Source organism: Thunnus maccoyii, chromosome 2 (assembly GCF_910596095.1).
Source record: "Thunnus maccoyii chromosome 2, fThuMac1.1, whole genome shotgun sequence".
NCBI lineage: Eukaryota > Metazoa > Chordata > Actinopteri > Scombriformes > Scombridae > Thunnus > Thunnus maccoyii.
Window position 1 is genome coordinate 31797374 of NC_056534.1, and position 20035 is coordinate 31817408.

At 39.9% G+C, this 20035-nt stretch overlaps 1 protein-coding gene across 1 annotated transcript in view; it reads left to right on the plus strand.

The window, feature by feature from the left end:
• Positions 1–20035, plus strand: part of LOC121888741 (complement C3-like) — a 35429-nt gene that overhangs the window by 7406 nt on the left and 7988 nt on the right. Inside the window, exons 8-38 of the mRNA XM_042400264.1 lie at positions 1034–1136; positions 1445–1565; positions 1846–1961; positions 2363–2527; positions 3253–3352; positions 3463–3557; positions 3682–3873; positions 4031–4180; positions 4463–4592; positions 5433–5501; positions 5765–5962; positions 6089–6206; positions 6325–6413; positions 6577–6716; positions 7626–7838; positions 8151–8202; positions 8326–8415; positions 8595–8801; positions 9198–9276; positions 9415–9574; positions 9739–9834; positions 11984–12134; positions 14704–14789; positions 15210–15287; positions 15402–15557; positions 15675–15737; positions 15869–15950; positions 16087–16135; positions 19503–19593; positions 19692–19781; positions 19879–19981. Of these exons, the coding sequence (XP_042256198.1) occupies positions 1034–1136; positions 1445–1565; positions 1846–1961; positions 2363–2527; positions 3253–3352; positions 3463–3557; positions 3682–3873; positions 4031–4180; positions 4463–4592; positions 5433–5501; positions 5765–5962; positions 6089–6206; positions 6325–6413; positions 6577–6716; positions 7626–7838; positions 8151–8202; positions 8326–8415; positions 8595–8801; positions 9198–9276; positions 9415–9574; positions 9739–9834; positions 11984–12134; positions 14704–14789; positions 15210–15287; positions 15402–15557; positions 15675–15737; positions 15869–15950; positions 16087–16135; positions 19503–19593; positions 19692–19781; positions 19879–19981 (3632 nt within the window). The remainder of the gene's footprint in view (positions 1–1033; positions 1137–1444; positions 1566–1845; positions 1962–2362; positions 2528–3252; positions 3353–3462; positions 3558–3681; positions 3874–4030; positions 4181–4462; positions 4593–5432; positions 5502–5764; positions 5963–6088; positions 6207–6324; positions 6414–6576; positions 6717–7625; positions 7839–8150; positions 8203–8325; positions 8416–8594; positions 8802–9197; positions 9277–9414; positions 9575–9738; positions 9835–11983; positions 12135–14703; positions 14790–15209; positions 15288–15401; positions 15558–15674; positions 15738–15868; positions 15951–16086; positions 16136–19502; positions 19594–19691; positions 19782–19878; positions 19982–20035) is intronic.

Genomic DNA, 20035 nt, shown 5'->3' on the forward strand with positions numbered 1-20035 from the left:
CAGCATTTGTCCCAAGCTCAATCACTCGGTGTCCCAGCTGTTTTCCATCAGTGTTGATTGCTCTTGCCAGACAGACACGTACAGGCAATACAGCAATGAGTACCAACAGTAGTCCAAAAAGCACTCCATGAAACACAGCCCAGGTGTTTTTGCTGATGAAACACTGCTTTGAACTTGACGCAGTTTTTGACAGGCATGCTCTGTGGTACGATTAATGGCCTTGGGGAACAGTCCTACGTAGCAATCCCATCCAGGATCCCGGTGGCCAAGGGTAGAAGCTCCTCTTAAGCCCCTCAGTACCAGCCCGGTGCACCCGGAACCTCCTCTCGACTTCAGCGGGGAGAAAAGGCCGCCATCAGGCGGTTAGGAACCCCAGAAGATCCATGTGGCCAGGGTCGTTTCCTTCGATGTTGAGATTGATGTACAAATGGTCTTCCTTGATGTTTAATCTGATGTCAACATTTGAAAACCTGGACTGGCCTGGTAGCAGAGTCAGCAGGGGGGTGAGTTGACCATCTATCTATCCTGAGTGACCCCCAGTCATATGTCATCACTTCTTGAGTCCAGGGTGCATAGAGAGGCTCCAGCATGCATGGATTACATTACCAGCAAGGATCCTTTGAGTTTTCCTCTTGTTTTCAAAAAATAACTCTTCTGTTAGCTTCTTTTGTGCTGTATCTCCTTTGGAATATTGGTAACAGCAGGTAGCAGATAGCAGTTGACAGCTAGATAGTTGTTTTGATTTGAAAAATATATCCAAAGATGATGTTGATGATGAGAGTCTTTTCTGAAGATTATTTTGCAAAATGTTCCACTTTTTTGGGTTCAAGGATAAGGAGCTCACTCCCAGTGCAGCCACTCCTCCGGAATCCTCATATATCCTTCATTTGGAGATTGCGTTTGATTGGTAGATTGGATTGGAGGAGAAAGTAAAAGGTGTTTTGACTATTCTTTTTGTAATAGTTCCTATTCTACCTCTCTCCTGTTTTGTTTGATTGTGGGCTTAAAATGTGTCCTTCTCTTGTGGTTTTAGGTATCTGTTTGGTGAAAAGGTGGATGGGACAGCCTACGTGGTGTTTGGGGTTGTGCAGGAGGGTCAAAAGAACAGCTTTCCCAGCTCTCTTCAGAGAGTGCCGGTGAGTGCATACTAACATTTTTGCCATATCTGTCTGTCAATTTCTTTGTGTCTAATTTCTCATATGCACAAGCATATAAACTCAAATCTGGCCTTTACCAGTGCTACAAAATCTGCAAGACTGCAGAACATGAAATGTCTGGGATTTTACTGTTGTCCATATGTCAGTTATAATTGTTATATTCAGAGAGAGGTATTCAAGTTCAGAATTAAGCCAGATTAACATAAGAATCTATGCACCCAACAAAATTCCTATCAACTGTCCACTGACTGTATTTCAAGATGCATTTCTGTATTATGTCACATTAGATCAAGAGTGGTGTTGGAAAGGTCACATTGAAGAAAGAGCACATCACACAGACCTTCCCAGACATCAATGAGCTGGTGGGGAAGTCCATATATGTAGCTGTCAGCGTGCTGACAGAGAGCGGTGAGAAAGAGAGACTGTGTTTCTGCCTGTTCAGTACGTTTGATCATGTGGGAATCATATGATTTAGCAGCACAACAGGGTTCAAATTAACCATCAGTAACGTCTAAAATTTCCAACACAAGAAAGAGAAAGAAAGAAAAAAAAAATACCATATCAGGATAAGTATGTCAGAAATTGAATGGATTTACATTGTTTCTGTATCGATTAATCATGAATGAAGCAAAAATGTGTAAAAATACTTTTTGTGTGCATGTGTTTGTGTTTCTGCATCATCTCACAGGTGGTGAAATGGTGGAGGCAGAGTTGAGAGGCATCCAGATTGTCACATCACCTTACACCATCCACTTCAAGAAAACACCCAAATATTTCAAACCAGGAATGCCCTTTGATGTTATGGTAAATAATTCTACTTTAAATAAACCCTTTCCAGAAAACATTTCACTACTGAAATACAGTCACAGTTTGAACCCAACTTTCATGCCATAGGTCATTTTTTCTTTCTTTTTTTTTTCACAAGCCGCATGCTGTTTAATGCTTCCTTAATATCCATACAACTGATTGGCGCAATACTTCAGTCTGTCATGGATCATTATGATACAAAGCAGATCATTACACAGTAGAAATTCACACATAAACACACAGGGTCACTAGATATTAAGTCATGATACTTAGTGCCCAGCTTGTGCAGTTTGCAGCCAAAGTAATCTAATAGCATCAGGTTACCATTAATAATATATCTTTTAATAACATAGTTAGATCTTTTCTGATTGTTCAGCTGTTTGTGTCTTGGATGGCAGGTTGAAGTTCTGAATCCTGATGAGACTCCAGCACGAGGTATTGCTGTGATGGTCGACCAAGGCCAGGTGCACGGCGTCACTGCATCCGAAGGCCTCACTGCAACCAATGGCATGGCTAAGCTTTCTGTCAGTACAGCGGAAGGGGATGAGAATCTGAAGATCACAGTAAGTCTCCAAAATGTTTTGAAAGTCTTTACCCTTTTGCATTACAGCCAGGTTTGGCAAATGGAAGCTTAAACCCACAACTTTTAAGCTAAAAGGAGAACAAATATTAGGTTCACATTCATCAGGTGGCCAGAAACGTAACTCCAAATGAAGGCAAATGTGGTTCTGTTTCTGCTGGACATGAAAGTTGACCACTATTATCATCATTATCATCATCATTGTAAATTTATAAGCCAGTAATACAGCATGTGGAGGCTGTGTATGTTGATGTTTTTCTGCCCCGTGGTGGCAAAACTCATTGGGGAGATGACAGACAAAAAGCCAGGCACAGGTTTATTTGTGAAGTTAGTGGTGTTCTTAATACTCGTTGAGTTGTAGTTTCAGTTGATGCTGGATGTCAGTTTAAAGTGCCTTAACTCAAGTGAGAAAAAGAAACAGTTTTTATTTAACACAATTAAATGGCAAGATTTAAAACAGCCCTCAAATAGGACAAAGCCGTATCGTTTGCAAGCTCAAAAACTTTGAATTTGGATTTTCTGTTCCGTCAACTGATGTTTATCTAAGGGTACAAATCTTTTTGTTATTTCTTTAATTGATTTTACTTTTTCTAGGCTGAGGTACACTAGTCAAGGACAATATTGGATAGGATAGACCTGAGACTTTTCATGTGCATATATTTATTTAACTGTGTGTGTATACTTACTTATGTGTGTGTTTGATTGCAGATAAAGACCAACGATCCTCATATTTCACCTGGAAGGCAAGCATCAGCCACCATGGTAGCTCTCCCATATACTACCAAAAACAATAACTACATCCACATAGGTATGAAACATCCTGAAACAACATGGGGTTTTAAAAGAAGATGTGGATGGCAGTGGCAGTGCTGCCGAAGTGCCAAGATCTCTTCCGTGTCTAAAATGTAATTTTTGTAGGGGTGGATACAGCTGAGATGGAATTAGGGGACAACTTGAAAATCACCCTCAACCTCAACAGGCAGCTCACTCAAGATACGGACATCACATACCTGGTGAGAAATGTTTTATACCTGTGCGTGTGTGTGTGTATTTGTGCACACGCTTGAGTGTTTGTGTCTTGTGCCAATATTTACACACATGTTGGCTGAGTGCTGATGTTCAAATCTGTGCCCTCAGATCCTGAGCAGAGGTCAGCTGGTGAAACATGGCCGTCAAAAGTCAAAAAGACAAACAATGATTGCCCTGTCATTTCCCATCATGAAAGAGATGCTGCCATCGGTCCGCATCATAGCCTTCTACCATACAGATGACAATGAAGTGGTATCAGACTCTGTTTGGGTGGATGTCAAGGACACCTGCATGGGCTCGGTGAGGCACACAACACTGAAGTAGTTAAACTAATGAAGTGGACAAAAAAATCCACCCACAGTCAAGCTGATTTAAGTTCTAGGATATATTTTTATGTAACCGCTCTAACAAATACAAATCTGCATGTTTCCTTCATTGTCCTTCTCTTCACATCTAGCTAAAGCTGGAATCAGATTCAACCTTCTTTGAGCCTCGCAGGACGTTTGGTCTGAAGGTCACAGGAGACCCAGGGGCCATAGTGGGACTGGTGGCAGTTGACAAAGGCGTCTACGTCCTAAACAACAAGCACCGCCTCACCCAGAAAAAGGCAATTTCTTTATTCTATCTGTATTTTCCAACATAAATGGGATTCATCGCAAAATCTAGGTTTAAGACATAAATAACTTGTACACATGTTCCCTTTTCAGTATTTCTAAAGTACAGATAAAAAATAGATACAAAGTGTACAAGTGTGTTAGTCTGTGCTTTCAAATAATATCCAGTAGGATGACATTGTTATGCAGCAGATTTTTGGCATGCAATTTGTCATGTGAGTTTACTGATATGTCCGTTTAATTTAACCCTTGTGTGTTTGTATTTTGTTGCACAGGTGTGGGACCAAGTAGAGAAGTACGACACAGGCTGCACACCAGGTGGAGGGAAGGACAGCATGAGTGTGTTCTACGATGCTGGGCTGTTATTTGAGTCCAGCTCCGCTTCTGGGACCCCCTACAGACAAGGTGATACTACTTAATATGTAGTCTCATTGTTTTCCCTCCTCCTACTTATCTCATTCATCCATTCCCAACCAAACCCAGCTTGGGTGTGGTCAGAAATGCGCACCTTTAGCCACACCCAACAGTGATGTCACTGGGTCATTGAGTATACCTGTGCATCACTGCAGCAAGAGAAGAAGTTAAACCACTAGAGGTCAGCAAAGACATGATTTTCAGGTGGTGTTAAGTTGCTCTTTACATGGTTGGTTCACCCAAATTACATTATATTTCCCTTTTGTTGTATCTGATTGATTTCACTTTATTGTTGAAATCAAGAAGATATCTGGAGGTCAGCCAAGATAGATGGTTTCAGGGACTCTGAAGTAAGTTTTTTTTTTAAAATATCATTTTTTAATGCTCTCAGCACAACTAACAACATTTGCAAAACAATAGGCAACAGATATCTTAAGCTCCAAAACTACCTGCCAAATACCACTAGGGTAAGTGATAAAATATGTTTTATGTAATTCTGGTGAACCGCAGTTTTTGGGATATTTCCATGTTGACTTCAACAGTCAGCCACTGATCATGGTCCTCTGTTTTGTTAGGGGTGTCAAAAAATTTGCTTTACCAGTATTTGCTCATAAAGCATTTATATTATGTTTTATTATATAACAGTCCAACAAATGATATATGCAATTGTAGATTCATTGTTCTCACACCCACACCTGTCCCTTTGTCTAACCAGCTAAATGACCTCACTCTGATTTTAATAGCATCACGTCACAGACACCATGCAGAACTCAAGTCTACATTTAACCTTCTTGGGATCCTTTAAAGATTTAGTTTGTGTTGCATTTCCAGAATTGAAATGTCCGGCCCCCAGCAGGAGGAGACGAGCCACTGCTATAACGGATGTCACAACCAGCTTAGGTAAGAACCACAGCTGAAACTACCCAATAAGCACATATCCAGTCCCGTGTGCCACACTGCTTGGACTCTCCAAAATGTTTGTAGTTATAAACAATATTTGTCTTTGCAATTCTGTCTATCAATGGAAAGATAGAAACACAATTTATATTTATATTTTCCCTACTTTCAAATGTATTTACATTTTAAATAACTGTCCAGTTGTACGTCACCCCTCTTCTTGCTCTCTATACCTTCTCACCTCTGCTTCTCCTCCGTCTTTCCAGTGAAGCTATATAAAGAAGGCCTGCAACGTGACTGTTGTTTGGATGGCATGAGGGACACCCCCCTCTCATACACCTGTGAGGTGCGCAGCGAGTACATCACTGACGGTACAGCCTGCGTCGAGGCCTTCATACACTGCTGCAAGGAGCTGGAAAGACAGCGAGCTGAGATGAAGCATGACAGCCTCATATTGGCTCGCAGTAAGAGACAGGGACGAGGGATGGGAGAAAAGCCCTGGGTGGTTACTTTCCATGGTTATAGAGAAAGTTAGAAAACAATCAGTGTCTCCCAGTGGAAATAACAACCGTTTTAAATCTATTCATCAGGTGAGGAAGATGACAGTTACGTGGACAGCATTGAGATTGTTACACGCACCAATTTCCCTGAAAGTTGGCTGTGGATAGAAATCAAGCTGCCTGCTTGCCCTCTACAAACACCTAATTGGTGAGTCAACTGACATCTATAAACACATACAAATATACTGATAACTAATTTCATGACACCACTTGAATTTAAAATGACCTTTTACCTGTCAACCTGATTACACTTTTCTATGTTTCAGCGGCACAACAGTCTATGAGAGAAGTATCCCTTTGAAAGACTCAATCACAACCTGGGAATTCACTGGCATTAGTCTGTCAAGAACTCACGGTGAGGATTCAGTGACTAAAATCTGTCTTGTGCTTTAATTGTGCCTCTTCAACCTTAAAGCCAAAAGCCCACTATTGTACTGTCTCTCCATCCCTCACACTTACTTTCTTCTTCTGTCATCCCCTGTTTTGTTGTGTTTCTTTTAATCCCTCCCATCTTTAAGGAATCTGTGTTGGCGATCCGTTAGAGGTAATTGTCCGGAGGGATTTCTTCATTGATCTCAGGCTGCCTTACTCTGCTGTCCGTGGAGAGCAGATAGAAGTTAAGGCAATTCTCCACAACTACAGCCGAGACCGTCTCAGAGTAAGTCTATGTTACTCTGCTCCGGTGTTTCAGGACATTCAGCAAGCCGATGAGACCATGATATTTTTCTGGAGAGTTTGCAAACAAAAGAGCAAAAACAATAATAAATATTGGACTGATATAAATTATGTGGCAAAAAGAGAAATAATAAATGAAAGTAAAGCAAGAAGCAATCCTTTCTCCAGTCTTTGATAGTTGTGATGTCTCACTGCAATATTTACTGTGTGCCTTTCCATTCTTAAGATCAAATTGATCTTTTAGGAAACTGTTTAAAAAATGACATTTTCTTCAAATGGGGACGGAATCATTAACTGACTTAAACTGATACTGATCATTATTATTTTTAACATATGAGCAAATCCCTATTTAAAGGTACAGTGTGCAGAATTTAGTGGCATCTAGCAGCATGAATTTGGCACAAACAGAATATAATATTCATAAGTATGTTTTAATCAGTGTATAATCACCTGAAAATAAGGATCGTTGTGTTTTTGTTACCTTAGAATGAACCCTTTATAGCTACATAGGGAGTGGGTCTCCTTCCGCAGTAGCCCGGAACGGACAAACCAAACACTGGCTCTAGAGAGGGTGTTTTGCACAAATTTTGTGGCCACCATAAGTTCTCCTACATGCTTGGAGGGGGGATTCAGTTGGTTGCAATCTGCAACCTCACCACTAGATGACTAAATCCTACACACTGGTCCTTTAAAACAGAAATAATGTTGTTGTTATTCTATAGATAATGAAACACAATGGCAGAAATTGTTGAAAGTGATAAGAAATTATGTGTAGATGCTCAGAAGAATCAACATACAGTATTTCAGAATCTTCTACTCAGGGAGGGGATCCTCATCTTCAATCAACTGCACATACCTCAGTTTCTTTCTCCATCTTTGTCTTGTTTTCAAGGTGCGTGTGGATCTGATTGAAGCAGAGCATGTGTGCAGTTCAGCCTCTAAGCGTGGAAAGTATCGTCAGGAGGTTGAAGTTTGGCCCAAAACAACACGATCTGTACCCTTTATCGTTATTCCCATGAAGGCAGGAGAATACCCAATTGAAGTCAAAGCAGCTGTTAAATACTCACATCTCAGTGATGGAATCATGAAACCACTGCGGGTGGTGGTAAGAGGCTTTCAACCAGTTACAATCAGTTTGTACAGTTGCCCTATTTAGCCACTTGATTGAAATCAAAGTCATGTTACTTATTGTCATTAAAGGGAAACACTCATCTTTTGGGGCTTAACTTTGATGCATGTTTAGAAGACTTGTTTTCTGTATATCAGTCTTTTTAAATGCAATTGAAAATAAGAAAAACAGACTAAGAAAGATAGAACAATAATTGAACAAGGAAGCCAGATTGTATTTTCCTACACACCAGCCTATAAAGTTTACTCAAAAATATTTTCTCTGATGTTTGTCTTGTTGTTTCTCCAGACTGAAGGTGTACTGGTTAAATCTAAAAAAAGCATAACTCTGGACCCTAAAGGTTTGTGTGATGAGTTAACCCATTAAATTGCTGCAGTATAGGAGCAACAAAGTAATTTAGTAATATCATGTTTTCTTCACATGGTAATTAATCCTCCAACTTAACCATGGTGCGTCGCTTTAGGTGGTAAACAAGAAGAAATTATGAACAGTACAATTCCTAAGAAGGATTTGGTTCCAGACACACCTTCTAGCACACAGATCTCTGTGACAGGTGAGATATAATGTTGTATGGGCAAACAAAAAACTGCACTGGTGTAAACTGTTACTGTTGTTGCTTCTCATTGGCAATGACTTCACTGGTTGTGTGGGACCTTTACATGTTTGTTTGGTTGTTTCTTCCAGTTAATCTATAATGTTATGGTTTCTGTGTGTGTGTGTGTGTGCATGCAGGGAGAGAGCAAGTAAGTCATCTGGTGGAGAGCGCCATTAGTGGGATGTCAATGGGTAGTCTGATTGTCCAGCCCTCAGGCTGTGGAGAGCAGAACATGGCCCGCATGACCCTGCCTGTCATTGCAACCACATATTTGGACAAAACCCATCAGTGGGAAACTGTGGGCTTTCAGAAACGGAACGAAGCTTTGCAACACATCAAAACCGGTAGGCACACATAGATACAACAATTAGCACAAAAACCCCTATGTGTCAGATTTTTAAATTTCTGACTTTGGCAGAAGTGATATCAAAAAAGACAGTGGTAGACAGCAATGCACGCTGCTCCTGCCCCACAGATCCTGGCCAGGAACATTCAGAATATGGATTGAATGAATGCAACACATAGACTACAGCAGTTTTCACTAGGATTGTCTTACTTTTTTACAAAAACAACAATGCCATCAAAATTATTTGAAAGATGCTATAATTGAAGAAAAAAAATGACCATATACACTCTAAACGGGGATCACACTTTAACAAGACTTCTCAAATTGTCATACATTGGATAAGATTAATTGAATGGAAGTCAGTGAAAAGGTTGTGGGTTTTGTTTGTGTCCAGGCTACCAGAACGAGCTTTATTACCGTAAGACGGATGGTTCTTTTGCTGTTTGGGTCTACTTTAGGAGAAGTAGCACTTGGTGAGGCATCAAAACATTCATAATCACATATGTAAATGTTTTCTCATCCTCCTTAACTGAGATTCCAACTTTGTGAGGATGGGTGTATTTCATGTGAAAATAAATTTAACTAAACTTTTACACCCTCTCCTCTCTAAGGCTGACAGCATATGTTGCCAAGGTTTTTGCCATGGCCAGCAGTCTGGTGGCAGTGAAAAGAAATGATGTCTGTGACGCTGTCAAGTTTCTAATTCTCAACGCACAACAACCTGATGGCCTGTTTAGAGAAGTTGGACGAGTGTATGATGCAAAGATGACTGTGCGTGCAATGATTTCAGTTACATCAGTCTTTAATTGATGCTAAAAAATAGCTACTGAGACAAAAACAATCACATCACCATGATCTTACAGTATATGAACAAAGAGATGTTTATGCTGTTGATATTGATGATGGTTCTGATAACTGTGTGTCTGTGTGTGTAGGGTGATGTGAGTGGCACAGATTCAGATGCCTCCATGACGGCCTTCTGCCTCATTGCTATGCAGGAGTCACGCACACTATGTGCTTCCACAGTGAATGTGAGTACCTCACCTGCAAACAAACGGTGACTTTCTGCAGTCACCAAACCACCATTAAGCAATTGACCGCTAATCCCTGCTCCCCTAGTTACTGTTGCTAAGCCTGTCAAGCTTTCCATTCTTGCATGGCACATATGTGGTTTACAATACTCAGTGTAGCACAAATTTTAATCATGTTTCCAGAAAATTGGCTAAAGAAAATGAGAATGCATGCCTTAATGCATGTTTTCATCAACTACTGTTGACTTCAAATGTTAGGAATCGGGCACATCAAGATACAAAGTTACTGGTGCTAATTCTCCAGTTTGGTGCTATGATACCATTGCAGAAGATGAGGGTGCAACAAGCTGACATAACTGAAAGAACACTAGTCAAACCTCAAACAATGGAAAACCATGTGGAAATGTGATGGAAATATGGCATTTATATTTGTCTCATGTATTAATCTGGGGAACGGTATAGTCTCCTCATCTGTCTACATGGTATTTGTTGTTTCTTCAATGAAGCAGAAGCTTAAATGACATTTAAGTCACATGCTTCAGGTTTCTATTGTACTTTGTTGCATTTTGATTTTATCAATATACCATCTTTTCCACCTCAGCCAAATGTAAAAACTCTTTTTCAAAATTTCAGGGTTCTTTATGCACAAATTGAAAATGTACAACAGGTGGATAATGTACTTAATGGTAACAGTGACAGATTGAAAATTTGCAGAAAGTTTTAAATATGAGACAGAAGTAGATAAAAGCAGGCAAAAGCATTTCTAGCCAGTGACCATCAGTTTTGCAAGCTAGCAAATTTATCAGCTGAGGCAAAGTAGATAAATAATCTTACGTTTGCTGTAGAGCTAGTTACTCCAAGTTTCATAAAGTTGCTTTCAAACAAACAACATTGATATTCTGTGTTTTGAGTCGGCAGGGCAGAATGCAGCCACAATGGCTCCCAGCTGCCTCCGATCCTTCCAACCTGTAGGCTACACCACAGGCTGCTAATATCAACCAAGTGTATAAGTGTACCATTCAGGAAACTCTGATGCCAGTAAAATCAACTCCTGTATTGTTTCCTAATGCTCTTCCCTAACTGTGGTTTCTGTGGTTGCTATGGTCACATGGCAAGCCATGGCAGCAAGTTGGAAAAGCTGAACCATAATGAACTCTAACTCTGTAGAAGAATAGGTACTCTAATAGAATAGGTACCCAGCAGTTAAAAAGTAACTACAGTTTAAGTTCTTTATAAGTACGTAAATTGTTGCCCCCTTATTCCATAGCGTCACATCTTGTTCCCCTGTACCTATGTATATGTATTGGTATGCAGTGTACTGGTACACCATTAGTAAAAAAGATTACACTGTAACTACGGAGTAATTAAGCTGTACGTTGTGGGCTGTAATCTTAAGTGTCACCAAAGTTACCAAAGACCTGTGCACATTCAAAAGAGCGGCAGCTGCCCTTCCTCTCCTTGTCGCTCCAGCCTTGGCGGCATAGCAGCCATCACTTTTACACTGAAATCAAAGGAGGCGGCAGCAACAACTACTTGCTGTCTGAAGGCACTTTTAAAAAATAGTAAAATCAGACTTATTTTGTTGCAACATAACTGTGTAACAGTGTTTCACTTTTAACAGGACTAGAGAAATTCCTTTGTGGATACGGAATAACTTGTGTTTGTTGTGTAAAATATTCTGGGGTTGCTGGAATGTGACTAGCGTTAGCCTAACATCATGTTTCCAGGTTTGAATTAGTTAATTATGTGCTCTTTGGCCATAAAAGTAAGTATCTGTTGCCACTGTAGATAGTACTGTAGACAGACATGCAAACAATTGCAACTTACAATAGAGCAGATAAACACACACTCCTCATTCTTTTTCTCTTGTGTTTATGCATAACATCACTACCCCACACCCCAACAGTAACCAACTCAGTAACTCAGTAACTAGGCTCAGTATGGCTCAGAAAGCAAAGAAGATGGTAAGAGAGGGAACAATCCAGACTTGTCTCAGGTTCAAATACTGCTCTAACATACAGAGTGGATATTGAAAATGAATGAGTTGCTGTCTTCTCCCCCATTTTAAAGCCTTTTGTGTTCATTTTTACTGTCTGCCTGTTCTCCCATTATCTTCTTCCTCCCTCCTTCATCGTCTCCTACTGTCCAGAGTCTACTAGACAGTATAGACAAAGCTGTTGCCTACCTGGAAAAGCGTCTGCCTAGCCTCACCAACCCATATGCTGTTGCCATGACATCATATGCCCTGGCCAATGAGGGCAAACTGAACCGGCAGATCCTCTACTCCTTTGTATCTCCAGGTGTCGTCACACAACAATATTGTTAATCATATTCAGAAACAGCATCTATAGATGGACATTGACATGGCCAAAATAATCTGATGATTTTACTTTATCACAGACACAGGAATATCAGTATCAGTGAATACATTAGACAATAAAAACTGCAGTAGAGAAATACCAACAATATATCTGAGCTAATTAAGAAACAGTATCTCATTTACATGGATTGTCCACCAGAACAAATGTTATTTTTCAACATTGTTCAAGACATTCAAAAGCAGTGGTGGAAGAAGTATTCAGATCCTAGAAATACTGTTGTCTAAAAATACTCCATTACATGTAATAGTCCTGAGTTAAAAATGTTATTTAAGTAAAAGTACAGAAGTATTATCCGCTAAATACACTCCAACTATCAAAAGTAAAAGTATCCATAATGCAGACTGGCTTCTTTTAGAGTGTTATATTTTAATAGTATCCCATATTACATTGTCTGTTTTTATCACTAACAAATACATGTAAAAACATTTTAATGTTGTAGTTTATCTTGTCATAGATTAATAGTAATAGTCCTGCGTCATATTATATAAGTGTCATCATAAAATCATATGTTTCTTTATAATAACAATATTAGTAATATACTTTATTTACATGGCACCTTTCATACAAAATGCTTAACAAATTTTAAACAGAAAAGAGCAGACAATGCAAACAGTTAAAATATTAAAATATATTATTTATGTAAAATCTTATTCTAAAGGCAACCAGTAACTATTAGAGGCAAAGAATTGTAGTGAAGTAAAAATAATAATAATTGAAGCTGCAAGCAGCGATGAACAGGCCCTCACGCCTCCACGCACGTCGTGCTGCGGTGCAATCGAAGGGCTTCTGTCACGGACATGTAGATGTCTTCAGACCCGGGCTGTTTTCAGACAGTGCAAGAAAGACATAAACATCACTTCCTTTGTCCATTATTTTGCCTGCTGCTGGGGCTACTTTGCTGAAATTTCGTAGGGGACGCTATTACGCCAGTTTGTATCACTGATGGAAAACTGTCATGTAGACATGTTCAGGCCGGGACTCTTATCAGACATGTAAAGTTTGGTGCAGACTGGAGCATTTACACTAAAGTTATAAACATCAAAACTCAACTCTGCACCATGGTAACGCGCTTCAACTAAATCTTTTGATAACTTTTGATCACAAACTAGTTTAAATGACACACACTGATTTTGAAGTCGTTGTGTTGAATTTTGTAGGAGGAGTTTGTTAAAATACAAGGCATGCAAAATCACCAAAATTGAGCACTAAATTCAAAATGTCCGACTTCCTGTTGGGTTTAAGCTATGGGTCGAAGAGACTTTTGTGCGCCCTGGCATGATACATGTGTGTACTGATTTTCGTACATGTAGGTTTAATGTGGCGCAGGTTAGCTTTGTTGAAATATTGTAGGGGGTGCTGTCGAGCCATTCTGCCACATCCATGCCCGCCACCTATACAGTATTACAGACTTTAAGACCTATCGTGTGTGCAAAGTTTTGTGAGTTTTCAAACATGTCTAGCCCCTGAAAAACAGCTTTGTATTTTGTGGTGAACAATGTGTTGCTATGGTAACAGCTTGTGATGAAAACTAAGGACTTCCAGTTTTATGGCGAAACATTGAAAACATCGAAATTCGCCGCATCGCAACAGCAAAGGCGTTCAGAGAAAACTCATGATTTTAATAACTTTTGATCACAAACTAGTCTAGATGACACATTAATTTTGAAGTCAATCTGATGAAATCTGTAGGAGCAGTTTGTTAAAATAGAAAGCATGCAAATTTCCAAAATGGTCGCTTAATTCAAAATGGCTGACTTCCTGTTGGGTTTATGGTTTTGCTCCTATAGACTTTTTTGTGCGTCTGGGCATGATACATGTGTGTACCAATTTCTGTGCATGTTGGTGAAACATGCAGCACGGGATACAGTTTAGGGGGCGCTGTTGAGCCATTTTCGTCGAGACCTATAAAATATCAAATTTTTTCACCTCTTCTGATGTATGTGCAAAGTTTAACGACTTTTCGCGTACGTTTAGTCCCTCAAAAATGTGTTTGTTTTAGAAGAAGAACAATCATTCCTTCAGATCCAATAGGGCCTTGAACCGCTTGGTGCTCGGGCCCTAATAATTCAATAATAATAATAATTCAATAATAATAATTCAATAATAACAACAACAATATTAAGTAGAAAATACAAAGTAGCTCAGTACCTCAAGTGTGTATTTATAGACAGTACTTGAGTAAATGTACTTAGTTACAATCTGCCACTGTTCAAAAGTGTGCTGCTCAGTACGAATATGAGAATTTTGAAATTTTAATCGATCTTTATCAGAAATATTTGGTTATGTTAAGTGTTAATATTAAAAGACAAATATCTGATATTTTTAACTCTTAAATATCAATGTCAGTATCGGCCTCATCAGTCAGACTTTTTATTTAATTTTTCACGGATTAGGTTCAATATTTATTCATTTTTCAGGTTAGATAGTCAAGTAAGCTTTTCACAGGTACAGCATAACAATAAAAAATATTTGTCTGTGTCTCCTTCAGATTTATCCCACTGGCCTGTACTCAAGGGACGTGTGTACACCCTAGAAGCCACAGCTTATGCCCTTCTGGCTTTGGTCAAGGCCGAGGTGAGTACGTCCCAGTTATGTGTGTTTCACCAGCACGTCATGTAACAGAAAACATACAAGAGAGTCATTATTCTTATTAGCTCACTTAAAGGGCAGATGGTTGGTGAAGAGAGGCATTTCCTTGACTGGAAACCAAAGTCAGTGAAATATGTCTCTCAGTAATGTCAAATGTAAGAATGAAGCAGATATTATGTTTTATTGTGATTGATTGATTCTATCAGACAAGTTTTGAGTCTCAGCAAGATGACTGTGTCATAATAATAGGAAAAATTGATTTGGTAATCTAACAATCTATGGTAGGCTTTAGAAACTGACAGGAAATAATTTAAAGTATAACCATAACAGAATTAAGATTTAAAAAATCAAATACACAGTCAATCAAACAGATTTCAACCCTTTTCTTGCCCTCTGTTAATAAAGGCCTTTGAGGATGCCAGACCTGTTGTGAGATGGTTCAACAAACAGCAGAGAGTGGGTGGAGGCTATGGATCAACTCAGGTAACACAGACATCTCTGTCAACCTTGATACTGGACATTCATATACCACTATTTGTGCATCAACTGCATTTTTGTTAAGTTCTTTTGCCCCCCACCCACTCTTTTTCCCTCCAGGCTACCATAATAGTGTATCAGGCCATAACTGAGTACTGGGCAAATGCACAAGAATCACAGTATGATCTGCATGTCGACATCCTAGTGCCAGGCAAGTCAAAGCCTGACAAGTTCAACTTCAACAAGGAGAACCACTATGCCACCAGAACATCTAAAGTGAGACACACACTCATCATGCATCACACATATCATACCATCATGCATTCTGCTCTCTGCGTGTGTTTCCCCCGCTGACCCGTGCGTGTGTTTGTGTCATTATTTAAATCACAACAGTTCAATGGTATAAACCAAAATGTGAAAGTGACTGCCGAGGGCACCGGAGAAGCAACGCTGACAGTAAGTAAAAGATAATATTTTTGTTCGGATCATCTGTTGTGTATTGATGTGTCCCTTTGGAATTCCAGATTATTTAATTTCATTTATCACAATGAATGCAATATTAAAATGCACTTTTGTCTATGTGACAGATGGTGTCACTGTATTACGCTCTGCCTAAAGAAAAGGAGAGTGACTGTCAACAGTTTAACCTGTCTGTGCAGCTCCTCCCAGGTAATTCTGTCTCTTCCACTTTATATATTAGTCTTTATTTGTTGCTTTTTGTGTTCCTTAAGTTTTTTTCTTTAATGAGAAAAACTATGTAAAATACTAATAAACTAAATACTACATCTACTGTTTGCTCCTCCAGAGAAAATGGAAGATGATGAGAAGACATACAAGCTGAAAATAGAAGTTTTGTGAGTACAATCAAGACGTAACACTGACTTGTGTTTCAGCAACATGGCTTTATACAGAACATTTTCTAACAAGCTATGGTCCTTCATTATTTCACTTCTTCCCTGCTCTTTCTGTTGCTCTCCTTTGTCGCTCACCCGCCAGAAGCTGTGTCAGAAATTGCCTTTTTATCTAGTTTTGAACCAGTTTTATGCCATATATATTTTAATATACTTTTAGTTATTGTAACATATCTCCCCCTGAAGACAGAACTTTGAAAAAAGAATCAGCTGGTTGACAGCTTTATCTCAATCATCACCGCCCAGGCAAAGCATATCTCCCATATGCAGTCCTCCAGCCTTATCACCCAGGCGGCTCGATCGCTCTCCTCACTGATGTCACAACTGATCTCGGCCTCTAACCACCCTTCCTTGGCTGTCTTAAATGCACACTGGCACTGCCCACCCAGAGAGTCCTGCAGCCGAAGCGGGTGGCCATTCCTTCGAATGAGAGCTGGTTCCTGGGGCACTGGAAACCACCACCTCCGCCGCTGCACTGGAGCCACCAGCTGATCCGGAGGTCGGCATGGGAATGGCCCTGGTTCACAGCTCCACTCCGATGCCGTCCCAGCCGTCCTGAGCTGAGGTGGTTCATCGCGGCCAAAGTAGGGATTTGGTTAAAGGGAGAGTCTCTCCACCACCTCCTTTCACTCTCTCTAACCTCTTTATTTCCCGGATGGATGAGGCTCCGGTCCATCCTGGTGATGCCTCTGCAGACCTGACGGCGTCCGAGCCAGCAGACCCCACTCCAGCTTTGGCCCCTCCCGTCACCACTGCATCTCCTCCATCTGTGGCCAGCCCAGATCGGGTGGCTCGCTACCCCACAATTGGGACGAGGCGCCATAGGATGCTGCCAGAGGCTGTCATCAGACGCTCAGGAGATCTTCCTTGGGCTGAGCCTCCTCGCTCCTACCCACCTGCACAGATTATTCTACCTGAGCAGCTGTACTCCTTGCAGACGGAGCACCCGCTGTCCAGTTCTGGTAGCTCGCACACTTCACCTCCTTATCCTCCTCTCGCTTTTGAGGCATACATGACTAACTAGTGAACCCTGCCCCTCCACCTGTACCTGTCTTTTCAAATACTGACTGTGAAATGTTTCTATCTTTTTTTGTAGACAAGGTCACTGATATAAGGTCAAAAATATTGCCTTCTCATACCACTGGAGTAGGCTGTCAAGCTCATGCTTCATTATTGTGCAAGTTTAGCCCAATATCATTGGAAGATCTCACAGCAATTGTCTCCCAAATGCGCCCCTATTCTAGCTCTCTTGATATTGTTCCAACTTTTCTTTTTAAAGATGTTTTTTGTTCATTAGGACCATACTTACTTTCCATTGTAAATAGCTCTCTTAGCTCTGGCTGTGTGCCTGATTATTTTAAGCATGCAATTGTTCAGTCACTCTTAAAAAAGCCAAGCCTCGACCCATTGCTGCCCAATAACTACAGACAGATATCCAAACTTCCTTTTATTTCCAAGGTCTTGGAGAAAGTAGTGTATAAACAACTTATACAGGTCCTGGAAGACAATGAAAAAGTACAGCAGTGTATCGGCCCATTAGCAGTAAATGTTAAGCAAGCCTCAAAAAACTTTGAACTTTGAGTGTCACATAAAGAAAGTGTTCCAATCCTGTTTCTTCCATCTAAGACACATTGCAAAAATAAAAGCCATATTATCCTATCAAGATCCGGAAAAAAATAATTCATGCTTTTGTGTCCTCCCGTCTTGATTATTGTAATGCACTGTTCACAACCCTGAGTCACTCTTCTGTGTCTCGGCTCCAGTTGGTCCAAAATGCGGCTGCCAGACTGCTAACTAATACACAACCTAGGGCACACATCACACCAGTGTTGGTCAACCTACATTGGTTACCAATAGAATGCAGAATTGATTTTAAAATTCTTTTAATTACATATAAAGCACTACACGGGCTGGCCCCACTTTATATCTCTGAATTATTGTGTCCCCAGGCCACGGTGAGATCACTGAGGTCTACTTGCCAATGCCTTCTGGCTGTCCTGAGTCAGTAGTTTTAAGAAGCTCTTAAAAACTCACCTGTTTCATAAGCACTTTATCTCGTAATGTGTGATTGATCTCTGTGTTACTTTCATTGTTTTTATTGTTGTATCTGACTTCCGTGTAGTTTTTATGGTTTATTGTTTCTTATATTGATATTACGTGTTGTTAAACTTTTTTTCTTTTCTTTTTATTCTATTTTATTTTTCTCTCAATTGTTTGCATTGTACAGCACCTTGTAACTCTGGTTTTGAAAGGCACTTTGTGAAAAAAGTTTACTTACACTCAGTTTTACCATAATTTTTAATTGCCTGCAGGATGCAGAAGAAGGGCAAAATCAGCAATGATTTTTAATCGCCCTGCCCCTCGAGTCCCTGATTTATTTCTTCATTATCGACCCTCACCTCACACTTTTCTTGCTTCTTTCTCATAATTTAAAATGTTTTTTGAAACATCTGAAATCTTTAAGGATACAGACGTGGCCAAAATTATTGGTACCCTTTCATTTTATTAAAATAATGCACCACTCACCTTGAACAGTGTTTTGATTGAGATTGAGATTGAGAACTCAACAAATATAAATACAAATACAAATACTGGGCTCTCTGCACATCCCTACTATCACAGCATTTTGGGGTGAGACACACAGCCCAGTGTCGGAAAGCTGTATCTTAGTCGCAGGTCATGGGTCTTCCAGCAGGATAATGACTCCAAACATACATCCAAAAGCACCCAAGAGTGGATGAGAAGAAAATGTTGGACCATTCTGAAGTGGCCTGCTATGAGTCCTGATCTTAATCCCATTGAACATCTGTGTAAAGAGCAAAAACTTGTAGTTGGGAGACGGCACCCATCAAACCTAAGAGAACTGGAGCAGTTTCCTCAAGAAGAGTGGGCTGAACTACTGGTGGAGAAATGCAGAAACCTTATACAGAGTTACAGAAAGCGCTTGACTGCAGTTTTTGCCTCCAAAGGCTGTGTTACAAAATATTAACTTAAGGGTACCAATATTTTTGGCCATGTCATTTTCATTTGTTTTATTGTATTAAATAATATGTTAAGTTGTAAATCAAAAGCAAAGTTTCAGTTATATTCAATGTGAAATAACGAATGATGGATACTATATACTCCTGTCAGTTTCACCTTAATACAGAAAAAAATAAGTTGTTTTTTTTTTAAAGATGGAAGATACCAATATTTTCAGCCATGTCTGTATTTAATTTGATATTTGATTAAAAAAGCTCCCCTTCACTTTCTTTTTCTCCATCTTTTTTACTCTGTTTTTTAAAATATTCTGTCCATTTTCTGTGTTCAGGTTTAAGGACAAGGAGCGTGATGCAAAAATGTCAATCTTGGATATTGGCTTGCTAACTGGCTTCACCGTTAACACAAAAGACCTCGATTCAGTAAGAGTCTTTACAGATATGCACATACCGATATAGAGATGTGTTTTATGGTCTAGAAAGTTGTCTAATCATGTTTGTGTGTATGTTTGTGTGTGTAGTTGTCCAAAGGACATGCCCGCACTATTGCAAAATATGAGATGAACACGGTCCTGTCAGAAAGAGGCTCACTCATCATCTACCTGGACAAGGCAAGGCATCAGTATTACCTCCCTCTACCCCTTTTCTCTCTGCCTTGTTCTTTCTCTATTTATCTCTGTCTCACCTCTGTCTTACATCTCTCCATAGGTTTCTCAAGAACATCCAGAGGAGATTGCTTTTAGGATTCATCAGAAGCTGAGAGTGGGCGTCTTACAACCAGCTGCTGTGTCTGTCTATGAATACTATGAACGTGAGTCTCAAAGACACTTATACTATATGCTGCCTCTGTGATTTTCATGATTTT